Source organism: Neoarius graeffei, chromosome 21, assembly GCF_027579695.1.
Source record: "Neoarius graeffei isolate fNeoGra1 chromosome 21, fNeoGra1.pri, whole genome shotgun sequence".
NCBI lineage: Eukaryota > Metazoa > Chordata > Actinopteri > Siluriformes > Ariidae > Neoarius > Neoarius graeffei.
The window spans coordinates 13,022,459-13,036,232 of NC_083589.1; the positions used below are offsets into that span (position 1 = coordinate 13,022,459).

The following is a 13,774-nucleotide window of genomic DNA, read 5'->3' on the forward strand; positions in this document are numbered from 1 at the left end:
CATGCAAACTCCACACAGAAAGGCCCTCGTTGGCTGCTGGGCTCAAACCCAGGACATTCTTGCTGTAAGGCAACAGTGCTAACCACTACACCACCATGCCGCCTAGAATAAAAATATACTCATAAACTGATGAGTTGAAATGGTTATTGTCATTATCTGCAGGTCTGCATATTGTCCTTAATTTATTACCTTCATATATGGGTTTTTCTGTGTGCCAGTCATCTTGTATCTTCTTCAGAATGCGGTTAATCGAAGACACCTGGATGAGTATGGAAGAGTAAGCAATTCAGAAATTCAGATTTTCTCAGTTACATCAAAATTCTTTCAACATTGAAGTTTCTGTTTTTTTTTTAAGATTAAATGTCAAGTAAAATAAATGGATCACATTAGATGATGAGTTAGCATGTGCAGCCCTAATTCATTTTAATGTATACAATTAAAATACAAATTGTTCCTGATAATTAAATTCCTACAAAATTTCCATAAGATATGGTTTGTATATACCAGACAGTAAAATCACCAGTGCTGAATTAAAGCTGGACTTAAATGAACACCACTGTGCTTTTTCAGCATGGTGATCTTACTGTGCTCATCAGTCAATCCATACATTTTGCATTAGGTTTATAGAAAAGCATCATAAGAACTGGCCTCACACTAGGAACTTTGTCAGCTCTGCACACTTGCTCTAATGAAAGCTTTTCACGGATCTCCCATGCAGTAAGTGTTGGACTGGTACGCTTGTACTGTGCTATAGCAGAGATCACATCAGGTGTAAGGAGTCTTGGTCTGCTGCCACCAGTGGTTTTGGGAACCCAGAGTCCAGTGCATCGGTACCAGCGTAAGATCTTACTGATGCATCCACTTGACACCTGCACAATACATTGCCATTTTGATATTTTATAATCATTCCTACACTCAAAAAAAAAAACAAAAAACATTGGATTTACTTAACCGAGTTATGGCAACCAGTCCCACGAAACTGTGTTAATTTAGATGTATTGAATACAGTTATGTTGAGTTATTCAAAACATAACTGTATTCAATACATCTAAATTAACACAGTTTTGTGGGCCCGGTTGCCATAACTCGGTTAAGTAAATTCAATGTTTTATTTTTTTGAGTGTACAGGTAGGTGCATTTTCAATGCAGAAACCCTGCTGTGGAATAAACACATACAGGCTTTCAGTTTCAGAGGATCCATGTACTTCACTTTTTTACATTTTCCCTGCTTCAACTCACTTGCCATTTTCCAGAACTGTATAAAGTGATTGCTAATTAATGATTATCTTACTTAGGTAAGATCTGAAATATTCAGATGTCCCCACTAGTGACTATGGAGCACAAATCCCAAGCTCTATTTAATGTGCACTGTAGGAGTTTATTCAAAACCACTATCTTAATGCACAACTAGGTTTTTTCCTTTGAGAATAAGTAACATATTTGATCTGTGAGTGGTCCTGCTACCTTGAGAATCCTAGAGATGTCACATGGGCGCACACCCTCTGATGCCAGCTCTATTATCAGCTTCCTCTTATGTGCAGGCAGGGGACGGCCATTCACAAACCGTCCTCCAAGCTGATTCAAGCTGCCTTCTTCTGGGGGGGGAAAAAAATCCCCCAAACCTGAATCATCAACTGTGGTGTTCACATAAACCCAGGCAGAAACAAATACACATTAACATACAATGCTCATTAAAAGCACAAATATTAATTAATTCGCAATACCTCATTATGTTTGAATTTAACAAAGTAATTTTATTTGTCACTTAAATCAAAAACACAAAGGAGAAAACTAAGCTACATTAACATAAGTAGCACTGAGTATAGAATGTTTTGGTTGTACCTATATAAAATTACAACTCCAAATCAGAAAAAAAGCTGGGATGGTATTGAAAATGCAAATAATAAAAAAATGGTATTTTCTAAATGTACTTTGACATGTTTTTCATTACAGACAGAATGAACCCAAGATGTTTCATATTTTGTTGGTCAACTTCCTTTCATATTTTAATATACATCCAGGACAGGTCTCTGTCCTCCTGTTTTGTTTGTCAACCTGGAACGGCCATCACTGAACAGAGGTGGTGGTCTAAGACACCATTTATCAGCCACCTACAATGCAGTACTTGGCACACTTCCCAGACAACTGAATGCACACCAAAACCCAGCTGTTTTCAGTGACTCACAGGAGGACAGAGAGAACCAACAACCCACTGATCACCCCAATGACTCTCTAGGCTGTTCACACCCAGCCCCCAGTGACCCACACCAACAGGATGACTCAACGACACTTTAGGATTGCCTTTCATCCATGAGAGAATAAATACCTGATACTCCCTAGTCAGACAGAACTGAAGAAGACTTTAGGATGAGAGGTGAAATGTCTTCAAGAATCTTCAAGCAAGTCCAGTTGCTCTCTTTTACCACCCACAGAAAGAATTTAATATTTCACCTTCTATGGTGTATAATATCATTAAATGATTCAAGGAATCTGGAGGAATTTAGGTGCGTAAAGGGAAAGGGCGGAAGCTGTGATCTCTGATCCCTCAGACAGCACTCCATCAAGAACCGTCATTCATCTATAGCTGATAGAACCATATGGGCTCGGGATTACTTTGGCAAACCTTTGTCAAGCTACAATACAGAGTTACATCCACAAATGCCAGTTAAAACTTTACTGTGCAAAAAGGAAGCCTTATGTTAACTGTGTCCAGAAGTGCCATTGACTTATCTGGGCTGGGAGGGATCTGGGATGGATCATCACACAGTGGAAATGTGTATTGTGTTCAGATGAATCAGTATTGAATCAGTAGGGCGGCACGGTGGTGTAGTGGTTAGCACGGTTGCCTCACAGCAAGAAGGTTCTGGGTTTGAACCCAACGGCTGGCGAGGGCCTTTCTGTGTGGAGTTTGCATGTTCTCCCCATGTCTGTGTGGGTTTCCTCCAGGTGCTCTGGTTTCCCCCACAATCCAAAGACATGCAGTTAGGTTGATGTGGGGTGGCCTTGGGCTGAGGTGCCCTTGAGCAAGGTACCTAACCCCTGACTGCTCCCTGGGCGCTCTGGTGTGGCTGCCCACTGCTCTGAGTGTGTGTGTGTGTGTGTGTGTGTGTGTGTGTGTGTTCACTGCTTCAGATGGGTTAAATGCAGAGGATGAATTTCACTGTGCTTGAAGTGTGCATGTGACAAATAAAGGTTTCTTCTTCTTCTATTCCAGGTGTTTTTGGAAGAAATAGATGCCGTGTGCTCTGGACCAAAGATGAAAAGGACTGTCCAGACTGTTACCAGGAACAAGTCCAAAAGCCAGGGTGTGTCATGGTATGGGGCTGTGTCAGTGCCCTTGGTAAAAATAATTTACACTTCTTTGATGGCAGCTTTAATACAGAAAAGTACACTGAGATTTTGGAGCAACACATGCTGCCTTCAGGATGACATATTTTCCAGGGAGATTTCAATAAGACAATACAAAACCACATTCACACATTATGAAGGCATGGCTGTGGAGGAAGAGGGTGTGTCTCTTCTGTCTCCAATAGAAAATGTGTGGAGAATTTAGAAATGAAAAATAAGACAGTGGTATGACCCCATACTGTTGCACACCTTAAGATCTGTTTGCAGGAAGAATGAGACAAAGTAACACCTGAAACATTTCATCACTTGGTGTCTTCAGTCCCTAAACATCTTTTAGAAGAAGAAGAAGAAGCCTTTATTTGTCACATGTACACTCAAGCACAGTGAAATTAGTCCTCTGCATTTAACCCATTTGAAGCAGTGAACACACGCATGCACACACCCAAGTGAGGAATGAGCACACACACATACCCAGAGCAGTGGGCAGCAGAGGCGCAGATAGGATTTTTGAACTGGGGGGGACTGAGCTGTCAGCAAATGATTCCATTTTGTGTATATATATATATATATATATATATATATATATATATATATATATATATATATATATATATATATAATGTGTGTGTGTGTGTGTGTATATATATATATAAACACACACACTACCGTTCAAAAGTTTGGGGTCACTTTGAAATGTCCTTATTTTTGAAAGAAAAGCACTGTTCTTTTCAATGAAGATCACTTTAAACTAATCAGAAATACACTCTATACATTGCTAATGTGGTAAATGACTATTCTAGCTGCAAATGTCTGGTTTTTGGTGCAATATAGGTGTATAGAGGCCCATTTCCAGCAACTATCACTCCAGTGTTCTAATGGTACAATGTGTTTGCTCATTGCCTCAGAAGGCTAATGGATGATTAGAAAACCCTTATACAATCATGTTAGCACAGCTGAAAACAGTTTAGCTCTTTAGAGAAGCTATAAAACTGACCTTCCTTTGAGCAGATTGAGTTTCTGGAGCATCACATTTGTGGGGTCGATTAAATGCTCAAAATGGCCAGAAAAATGTCTTGACTATATTTTCTATTCATTTTACAACTTATGGTGGTAAATAAAAGTGTGACTTTTCATGGAAAACACAAAATTGTCTGGGTGACCCCGAACTTTTGAACGGTAGTGTGTATACATGTTATTTCACCTCCCTCATTGCCATCACCAGGAACTACCTGCAGGCCAGGACAATAATAACATTTTAACATAGCCTATGGAAATCCAAAGTTTACACATTATCATCACGCACAGAAATTGCAAAACTGCAAAACTAGTTTTAAAACCGCTAAGTTCCAACTGTTAAACATAGCGAGAGGCTGGGCTACGTGTGTGTGTGTAAAGTGTAAACCAGTGCATCCTGACTTTCTAACTATGCCTGTGTGTTGCGTGAGCGGCAGTCAGTCAACAACTCTTCTCAAAGTTTCCTTATGAAACAATATGCTCGCTGAAATTATGGCAGGGAACGCCAGATTAAACATTAAAACTGCCTTCTGAGCACTGTATCTACAGGCTACCACCGAAAGAAGGAGGCTACCAGAAAGGCTTCTCTACTCCGTACGATTTTACTTTCACTACAACATTACTTTGAACAGACTATCAAAAAATTGCAAGGTGATATGATAAAGTAAGTCCCAGTTTACTTACAGTCTTTTTTTTTTTTTAACGATGCAATCGTTTTCTGCCTTTTGGCACCCTTCATCATGCCGTGTTGGGGTCCTGAACTAGGAGGAGCTGTCCCCGATATGCCTGTCAAACTTGTTGTGGGTAACCATAGCAACCAAGCTCGAGCTCGCAACCTGTGCAGTCTGCGCAGTTGCAACTATGTATGTACTGCTGTGCACCTCAATAAACCGAATGGTAATTAGTCTTTTGATTTTTCCGTGAGGTTTGCCTTATGCAAAGAAAGACAGCATAGACGTTTTTTCCTCCCTATAAGTGGGGGGGACCGAAGAGGTGAATTTAAATCTGGGTGGGACGAATTCACCCCCGTCCCCCCCCTCTATAGCTCTATAATGCATAGCTGCCCGTGGTGGGCAGCTATGCATTATAAAGTGGTAAATGCTTTTCTGTCCCAACTTTTTTGAAATGCGCTGCAAGAATCAAAATTGAAAAAGTGTTTATTTTGAAAAACAAACAAACAACCCCCCAAAAAAACAAACAAAAACAATAAAATTTACGAATTAAAACATCAAATAATGTGCTATTGTATTGTTTTGAGTGCAATACAGGTCAAAGATTATTTACACATCATTGTTTTCAGTTTTAATTTCATTTCCAACATACCATCCCAACTTTTTCTGATTTGGGGTTGCAGATTTATAAGAAAAGTCGAGTCACTAACCTTCGTTTGCCTGAGTCATATTTATACCGCACATCCCGACTGTTTTCCGCATGGATGCAGCTGCCTGTATTCATGCATACATTTCAAGCCTTATTTATTTGCGCTTATTAGTGCCATTGAAATTAAACACATAATGTAAGTGACATAAATTGTTTACAGAAATGCTGGCATAATTTCTTACCTTGGCAATATTTCTCTTCTTGTGAGAACGTCTATGTTGTGCGCGTGTTCGTTGAACACTGAACGCGGAGTTGAACTCTTCTTCACCTTGGCACTGCGTGCGCGCTCCCTGTTCTTCAGGTTGGCACTGTGTGCGCGCTCCCTGTTCTTCAGGTTGGCACTGTGTGCGCGCTCCCTCTTCTTCAATTTGGCACTGTGTGCGCGCTGCCTCTTCCTCACCTTGGCACTGTGTGCGCACTGGCTCTTCTTCACCTTAATGGCACTGTGTGCGCGCTTCCTTTTACTCACTTTGGCACTGTGAGCGCGCTCCCTCTTCACTACAGCGCGTCTTATTGAAGTGGTGGAGCAGAAACGCAAACATTACGTACAACCTCTTAGCAAATTTTACACGTCCCCCCCCCCCCCCCCCCCGATCATGAACATGTAAACTATATAGGTGCAATGAATCCATGTGATGAATAGGTAAAGATGCATAAACAATGGTGCATTCTGTGGCTTCAGTGGTCTATAATCACAGGGAATCAGTAGAATGTTCTGTTTCATGTATAATAGGTAAAAGAATGCAGTGTAGCTCTTCTGTAGAGGATTAAATTACATTTTCCCCAGCAGTCACAGATCAGTGATGAGTTAATTTATACAATTCAAATAACAGGTTCATATCACCCCCACACGCACACTGCACTTGAAACTTGGACTCTTCACCACACAGCTCCTGTTAAGAGAAAAAAAAAATGTCAAAAAATGTCTCAAATTCTCCAAACGGATTTAAACCATGTTTGTTTATTTGTTTGTTTGTTTGTTTGTTTTACAGTTTCACATTGTGTTGAACACGAGTGAACGTGTCTTTCGCACAAAACGCTCGTGTGTGTGTGTGTGTGTGTGTGTGTGTGTGTGTGTGTGTGTGTGTGTGTGTGTGTGTGCATGGCGCATTCTCATGAAGGTTATAGCGACGCTTCATTTTAAACAAACATTGAAAAATCTGTTCTGATGTCAACCATATGGCAAAGTGCTTTTGATAAATCACAGGTCCATCATAGAGCCTCTTTTATTATATTTTCTTTCAAGGATGAGCAAATAGAGCCGGATGGTGCAAATGCGGATCAGTTGCGGCTTTATTCATAAAAAGCTCACAGATGTCCAACCAGCAGATACAATGTGCAGTAAACGTTTCAAAGGAAATATTTAGAGAGTAAATATTAGCGAGGTGGAAGCCACGCGTGCCTCGTATTTGGTCAAGTTTAATGACTAATTGGGCATCATTAGGTCAGTCTAAGCAAAGCGAAGACGTTGGAAATAAAGGGAGAAATTTAAAATGCCATATGGCCCAAATTACATATTAACCCCAGCATCCAGCAGTGTAATATGTGTCAGTCTGAACACTTTAGATTATATGGCAAAGGGAAACTATTCTGAACGCCAGAATGTCCTTGACGACGAGAAGAAAACACAAAGTAATTAAATATACTGTGTTACGTTAACCAGCTTCCACAGAGATTGCTTACTGTATTGAGTATTTTAACAAAGAAGTTTATAAAAACTGCAGGGAGCTAAAAGCACGAAGAGTTTCTAATTGCGCAATTCGGTTTGGATCACTGAAAACGATGCGGTCTTGTCAAGAACAAAGATCTCTATTTGTTCCAAAATCAGAAATGTTATATTATATTATGCTTAAGGAATTTGTTTTTAACTCCAGGGGGTTAGTAACTGCCCTAAAACCATTGCATTTCCTTTGCGTAAACGGGCACAGAGAGCTACCCAAATGCGCACGAGCATCTTCCGCATTCATGGATGCTTTCTCAAGAACGACACGTTTCAGATAGCAAAGCCATTAACTCAACGTCTAATTATAGTCTAATGAATCATCAGAATATCAAGCACACTTTATTCACACACATAAAGCTGGAAGGTGTTAGATATAAAGAGCGCTTGCTCTTCTTGAAGGCGTCTGAGTCATTACCTTTGGATGATGTTTCATAAAGTGTTGAATACTGCATGCATCTGAAACACGAGGTACAGTCTCAAGTTTCATACAAAATATTATTATAGATGTTATAGTTGTTAACGAGTTTGAATTTATATAAATCCCATACTGAAACTGTTTATCAGATGTCTGCAGGGATGTATGCTTTAAATATTAATTATTTTTTTTCTGCTTTTCTGTCTCAATAAAGTAGAATTGCATTCCATACAAACACTGTTAGGTAAAACTAATTGTCACAATATTATAGACACGTTTTAAATGTAGTCCTATAAACACACATAGAGCTAAACATCAATACATTCTCATCATAGGTCTACACAAGGCTAACGTTTTCGAAATGTACTTATGGTATCAACATAAGAAAACATAAGAAAAGTAAAGTGCAAACCTAATAAGTCTTAAAGCAAAATTTCACATTTTTAAATGAGCACATGGTTGCTCTTAAATGAATCATATGTGGATAAGAAAAAACAAAAACAAAACCAGGAGCATATGATGGAGTTTATATGGTTCGGCGATATTATTTTTTAACATAATTTATACAGTTTAGCTAATCCCGAGCCACTATGCCACAACTGCAAAGACTAAGAGGAAACATTGTGATAAACTAATATTTAATAATAGCTCTACCACAATATTTTGTGACTTCTTCAACTTATCTCTACATCACGGTGATGTCCCTGAACCAACACTGTGCGCGTTTGCAGTCTTCATTCCTCCAGATGAATAACAAGGACATTGGAGTTCTTTCCTTGTTATTAAGATAATAATAATAATAATAATAATAATATATTAGTCGACTCATAACAATAAACACAAACCAAGTGACTGAACAGAAACACTTCATTTTTGAAACAAACAGTTTCTCTGGAGCATTTTTGGCTCCAGCTGTTTTGTGTGCGTGCGCTTTTGTTGGCTCCAGCTGTTTTACAGCACAGCTCTCAGCTCTCTGCGTGCAGAGTCTGATTGTGTTGGAGCCGAAAACAATAAACAAAGGAAGATCTTTCATTTTTTTTCAACCAAAATTGAACGTTGTCCCACAGTAACAAATTCCCTCAGCGTAAAAATGGATTAGTCTGGATATTTGATGCGACGGCTTCCTTTAATTGAAACAGCCTTGAAGCAAGCAAACAAGCAAGGAAAAACATATTACTATCATATTTAGGATTCTGCACTATATTTCTAGTTCCCTATGTAAACGCGAGCAAATGTGTGATACTGATCATATAAACTGCTTTGTATTAAAGATAAGATTTTCCTCGTATCTAATCTCTCCTGCTGAAACGTGTGATCAGACGACACACTGATGGATTTGATTTAAAATCATAACATCATAACACACTTGTGGAATCATGCAGCTCGAGTTCACACTGTCATTAAAGCTATAAAGGGGCGGAACAAATACTCATCTCATCATCTCTAGCCGCTTTATCCTGTTCTACAGGGTCGCAGGCAAGCTGGAGCCTATCCCAGCTGACTACGGGCGAAAGGCGGGGTACACCCTGGACAAGTCGCCAGGTCATCACAGGGCTGACACATAGACACAGACAACCATTCACACTCACAGTCACCAGTTAACCTAACCTGCATGTCTTTGGACTGTGGGGGAAACCGGAGCACCCGGAGGAAACCCACGCGGACACGGGGAGAACATGCAAACTCCGCACAGAAAGGCCCTCGCCGGCTACGGGGCTCGAACCCGGACCTTCTTGCTGTGAGGTGACAGCGCTAACCACTACACCACCGTGCCGCCCGGAACTAAAACTGAAAATCATGTAACTATTTTAAAGATTCTACTTTGCACTCAAGCTGTTGTCAGTAATATCATTTGTAATGAAATTGTATAAAATAAAAAAATAGAATGCAGAATAGAGGTATTTTCACACACACACACACACACACACACACACAAAACATTGGGAATGTCTGTATTTGATGATTCACACTGATCATGGCTGAACTCTTGCCCAGATTGAATTTATTGCCTCCATTCTTGTTACTTGCTGGTGAGTGATTATAAGAATGATTAATCTGTAATTAATTAGTTAAGACAAGCTGATGTTGGCTCTTATAGCATGGATTTAGTATCGACTGCATATAACTAAAGGTGGATTATTTCCTTAATTAATCCAAACCCTGATTTTTGCAGGGAACTGATTTCTTTTTGGAAAACATACTGACAAGAGATGAGGAAAAACAAACAGAAACAATGATCATATTATTATAAAATAATTCAACTATATTTGATAATAAATATGGAATGTATGCCAATTCCATCATTATTATTGCTGTGGTGATGATATTTATTATTGTTTAATACTACATGTTCCATCCATATATATCATCTCATCTCATTATCTCTAGCCGCTTTATCCTGTTCTACAGGGTTGCAGGCAAGCTGGAGCCTATCCCAGCTAACTATGGGTGAAAGGCGGGGTACACCCAGGGCAAGTTGCAGAGCTGACACACAGAGACGAATAACCATTCACACTCACACCTCCAGTCAATTTAGAGCCACCAATTAGCCTAACCTGCATGTCTTTGGACTGTGGGGGAAACCGGAGCACCTGGAGGAAACCCACGCAGACATGGGGAGAATGTGCAAACTCCACACAGAAAGGACCCCATAGGGCCCTGGGCTCGAACCCAGAACCTTCTTGCTGTGAGGCAACAGTGCTTATATACACACACATAGAGTCTTGCAAAAGTATTCATCCCCCTTGGTGTTTGTCCTGTTTTGTTGCATTACAAACTGGAATTAAAATGGATTTTTGTGGGGTTAACACCATTTAATTTACACCATGCCTACCACTTTAAAGGTGAAAATTGTTGTTTTATTGTGACACAAACAATAATGAAGATGAAAAAACAGGAATCTGGTGTGTGCATAGGTATTCACCCTCCCTAAAGCCAATACTTTGTAGATCCACAATTACAGCTGCAAGTCTCTTGGGGTAGAAAAAAAAGAAAGAAACCTTTATTCATCACATGCACACTTCAAGCACAGTGAAATTCATCCTCTGCATTTAACCCATCTGAAGCAGTGAACACACACACTCAGAGCAGTGGGCAGCCACACCAAAGTGCCCAGGGAGCGGTCTGGGGTCAGGTACCTTGCTCAAGGGCAACTCAGTCCAAGGCTGCCCCACATCAACCTAACTGCATGTCTTTGGATTGTGGGGGAAACCAGAGTGTTAGGGTTTTGCTAGGAATGAAACCCAGGTCACTGGTGTAGTAACCCAGCAAACCCCCACTAGGCCACCAGGGGAATGACTCAAGTGCAGAGGAGTGAGGTGAAAGTAGAGTAGAAAAAACAGTTTATTTACAATGCAAAAAATCCAAGGCAAAAAAAAAAGTATAATCCAAACGCTCAGAAGATATATGGGAAAAAATAAAAAATCCAAAAGTTCAAAGTCAAAACAAAAAGCCAAAAAATAAGAAAAGAAAAGGCAAAAATCCAAACGCTCAGAAGATCCAAAATGGTAAATACAAAGTCCAAAAAGTCCACAAGAAAGCAAAGTACAAAAGACCACAAAGACAACGGCAAGGAACACGGAACAGAGGTCTCTAGTGATAACATAACAGCACAAAGACTCCGTGACTAGGGACCAAACTGAGAAAGTATTTATACACAGGGAAATTAAGAAACTGGGCGGGGCAGGAAATAAAGAACAGGTGGGGGTAAAAGGCACATGGAAACAGGCAATCAACACAAACACAAAACACAGAAGCGGTGGCGGCCTCTAGAGGCCAAAACAAACATGACAAGATAAAGCAATAACAGTGGCCTCTAGAGGCCAAGACAGTCCCCAGTCCTAACAGGACCCCCCCCCAAGGAGCATCTCCTGACGTTCCCAGGGCGATCCGGATGGGCCAAATGGAAGTCCCGACACAGTTCCTTGTCTAACACGTCCTGAGCGGGAACCCAGCAGAGCTCCTCAGGGCCATAGCCCTCCCAGTTCACTAGATATTGGAGCCCACCGCGGACCCGGTGGGAGTCAAGCAGGCGGCACACAGTGAACACAGTCTGACCCTGGAAGATGCAGGGGGGCGGGGGATTCCTAGGGGCAGGGGCATACGTGGATGACAGTATGGGCCGCAACAGGGAAACATGGAATGTGGGGTTGATCCTTAGAGTCTGGGGCAACTGGAGCTGGTAGGCGACAGGATTCACCCTGCGCACAACCTTGAAGGGGCCAATGTAGCGAGGAGCAAGCTTGTGGTTCTCCACCTGCAGTGGAAGGTCCTTGGCAGACAGCCAAACCCGCTGCCCAGGGTGGAAAACGTGGACAGGCCTTCTATGGCGGTTGGCCTGAGTCTGGTTGGCCCTGGAAGTCTGGATGAGGGTCCTCCTGACCTTGTTCCAGGTCTTGCGACACCGTCTCATGTACTGGTTGACCGAGGGCACCCCAGCATCCTCCTCCTGGTCCGGAAACAGAGGTGGCTGAAACCCGAATTGGCACTGGAATGGCGACAACCTGGTGGCCGATGACTGCAGGGTGTTGTGGGCGTACTCCGCCCATGGCAGCCAGGTGCTCCATGATGTCGGGTTATCCATCACCAGGCCTCACAGGGTGGTTTCCAGGTCCTGGTTGAGCCTCTCCATCTCGCCATTGGACTGGGGGTGGAACCCAGAGGAGAGGCTGGCAGTGGCCCTGATGAGCTTGCAGAACCCGCGCCACACTCGGGAGGAGAACTGAGGCCCCCGGTCTGAGACGATGTCCTGTGGGAGACCAAAGACTCGGAAGACATGAGTAAATATAAGTTCAGCTGTTTCAAGCAGGGCTTTGAACCGGTTCAAGGAACGAAAATGAAAACCGGGAACTTTTTCTATTTCACATGGAACAGAAATGAAACCAGAAACTTTATTATTTTTTATGTTCCAGAACAGAAACGCTTATTAAAAATAATGGTAACCAGTTAATACCGTTTTTTATTTAATTCCTCAAAGTTTCCGTAGCCTACAAATAAAAAAGTCATTCTTCTCCTGCGCAAGTTTCTATGACCCGCTGGGGTTCACTTCCTGTGTGACGTTTGCTGACTGAATGGAGAGAGCGGGAGGGTGGACTACTATCACGTCTCCACATCTTAAATAAGAGGTAAATATTGCAGTCTATCGTTATTCAAAAACGTCAATTTCAAACACGATATCAATATATTTGTCCACGTTAATGAGAGGCTCGCGAACATTAAATGACGTTAACCTCTGTTAGCCTATCAGTGCATAGGGCCTGACTAGCCTTTGGTAACACACTAAACGAATTATTTTATTTTTGGCACTTTTTCTGTTTATGTAGATGGGAAGACATACTGAGAATCCAAATCGCCAACATTTGAAATAATAATTGTTTTGAATTATTTCTTGTCTTATTTAATGAAGGTTGTAATAGAATTAGCCTACATTTGGCTTAAGCTGGATGAGACAGAGACATAATTTTATAGCCATTTGTTAAACAGCTGACAGGGAACGTAATTAACTGTTCCGGGAATGAAATTTTTTTGTTCTAACCAGTTCGGGAATGTCTATTTAATGGTGGAACCCAAAACCGGAAACATTAAAATTCCGTTTCTGTTCGGAACGAACCAATAGGAAAAAAATTCTGGTTCAAAGCCCTGGCTTCAAGGGCAGAAGGGAGCTTGCACAGTGGTATGAAGCGGCAGGCCTTAGAGAATCTGTCAACTATGACCAAAATGACAGTGTTACCTTGAGAGTCTGGAAGGCCCGTGATGAAGTCAACCGCCACATGGGACCAGGGACACCGGGGAATAGGCAGAGGATGCAGGAGGCCCTGGGGATGCTGTCGTGGGTTCTTGGTTCTGGTGCACACATCACAGGACAGGACGAATGACCTCACTTCCTTCTCCATGCT

The 13,774-nt window shown here is 41.4% G+C and overlaps 1 protein-coding gene across 1 annotated transcript in view; it reads right to left on the reverse strand.

Annotated features, from left to right (window-relative positions):
- pax4 (paired box 4) overlaps positions 1 to 13,774 on the reverse strand; it is a 48,428-nt gene that overhangs the window by 28,944 nt on the left and 5,710 nt on the right. Inside the window, exons 3-5 of the mRNA XM_060903504.1 lie at positions 1,465 to 1,595; positions 654 to 869; positions 190 to 259 (exon numbers count right to left, since the gene is read on the reverse strand). Of these exons, the coding sequence (XP_060759487.1) occupies positions 190 to 259; positions 654 to 869; positions 1,465 to 1,595 (417 nt within the window). The remainder of the gene's footprint in view (positions 1 to 189; positions 260 to 653; positions 870 to 1,464; positions 1,596 to 13,774) is intronic.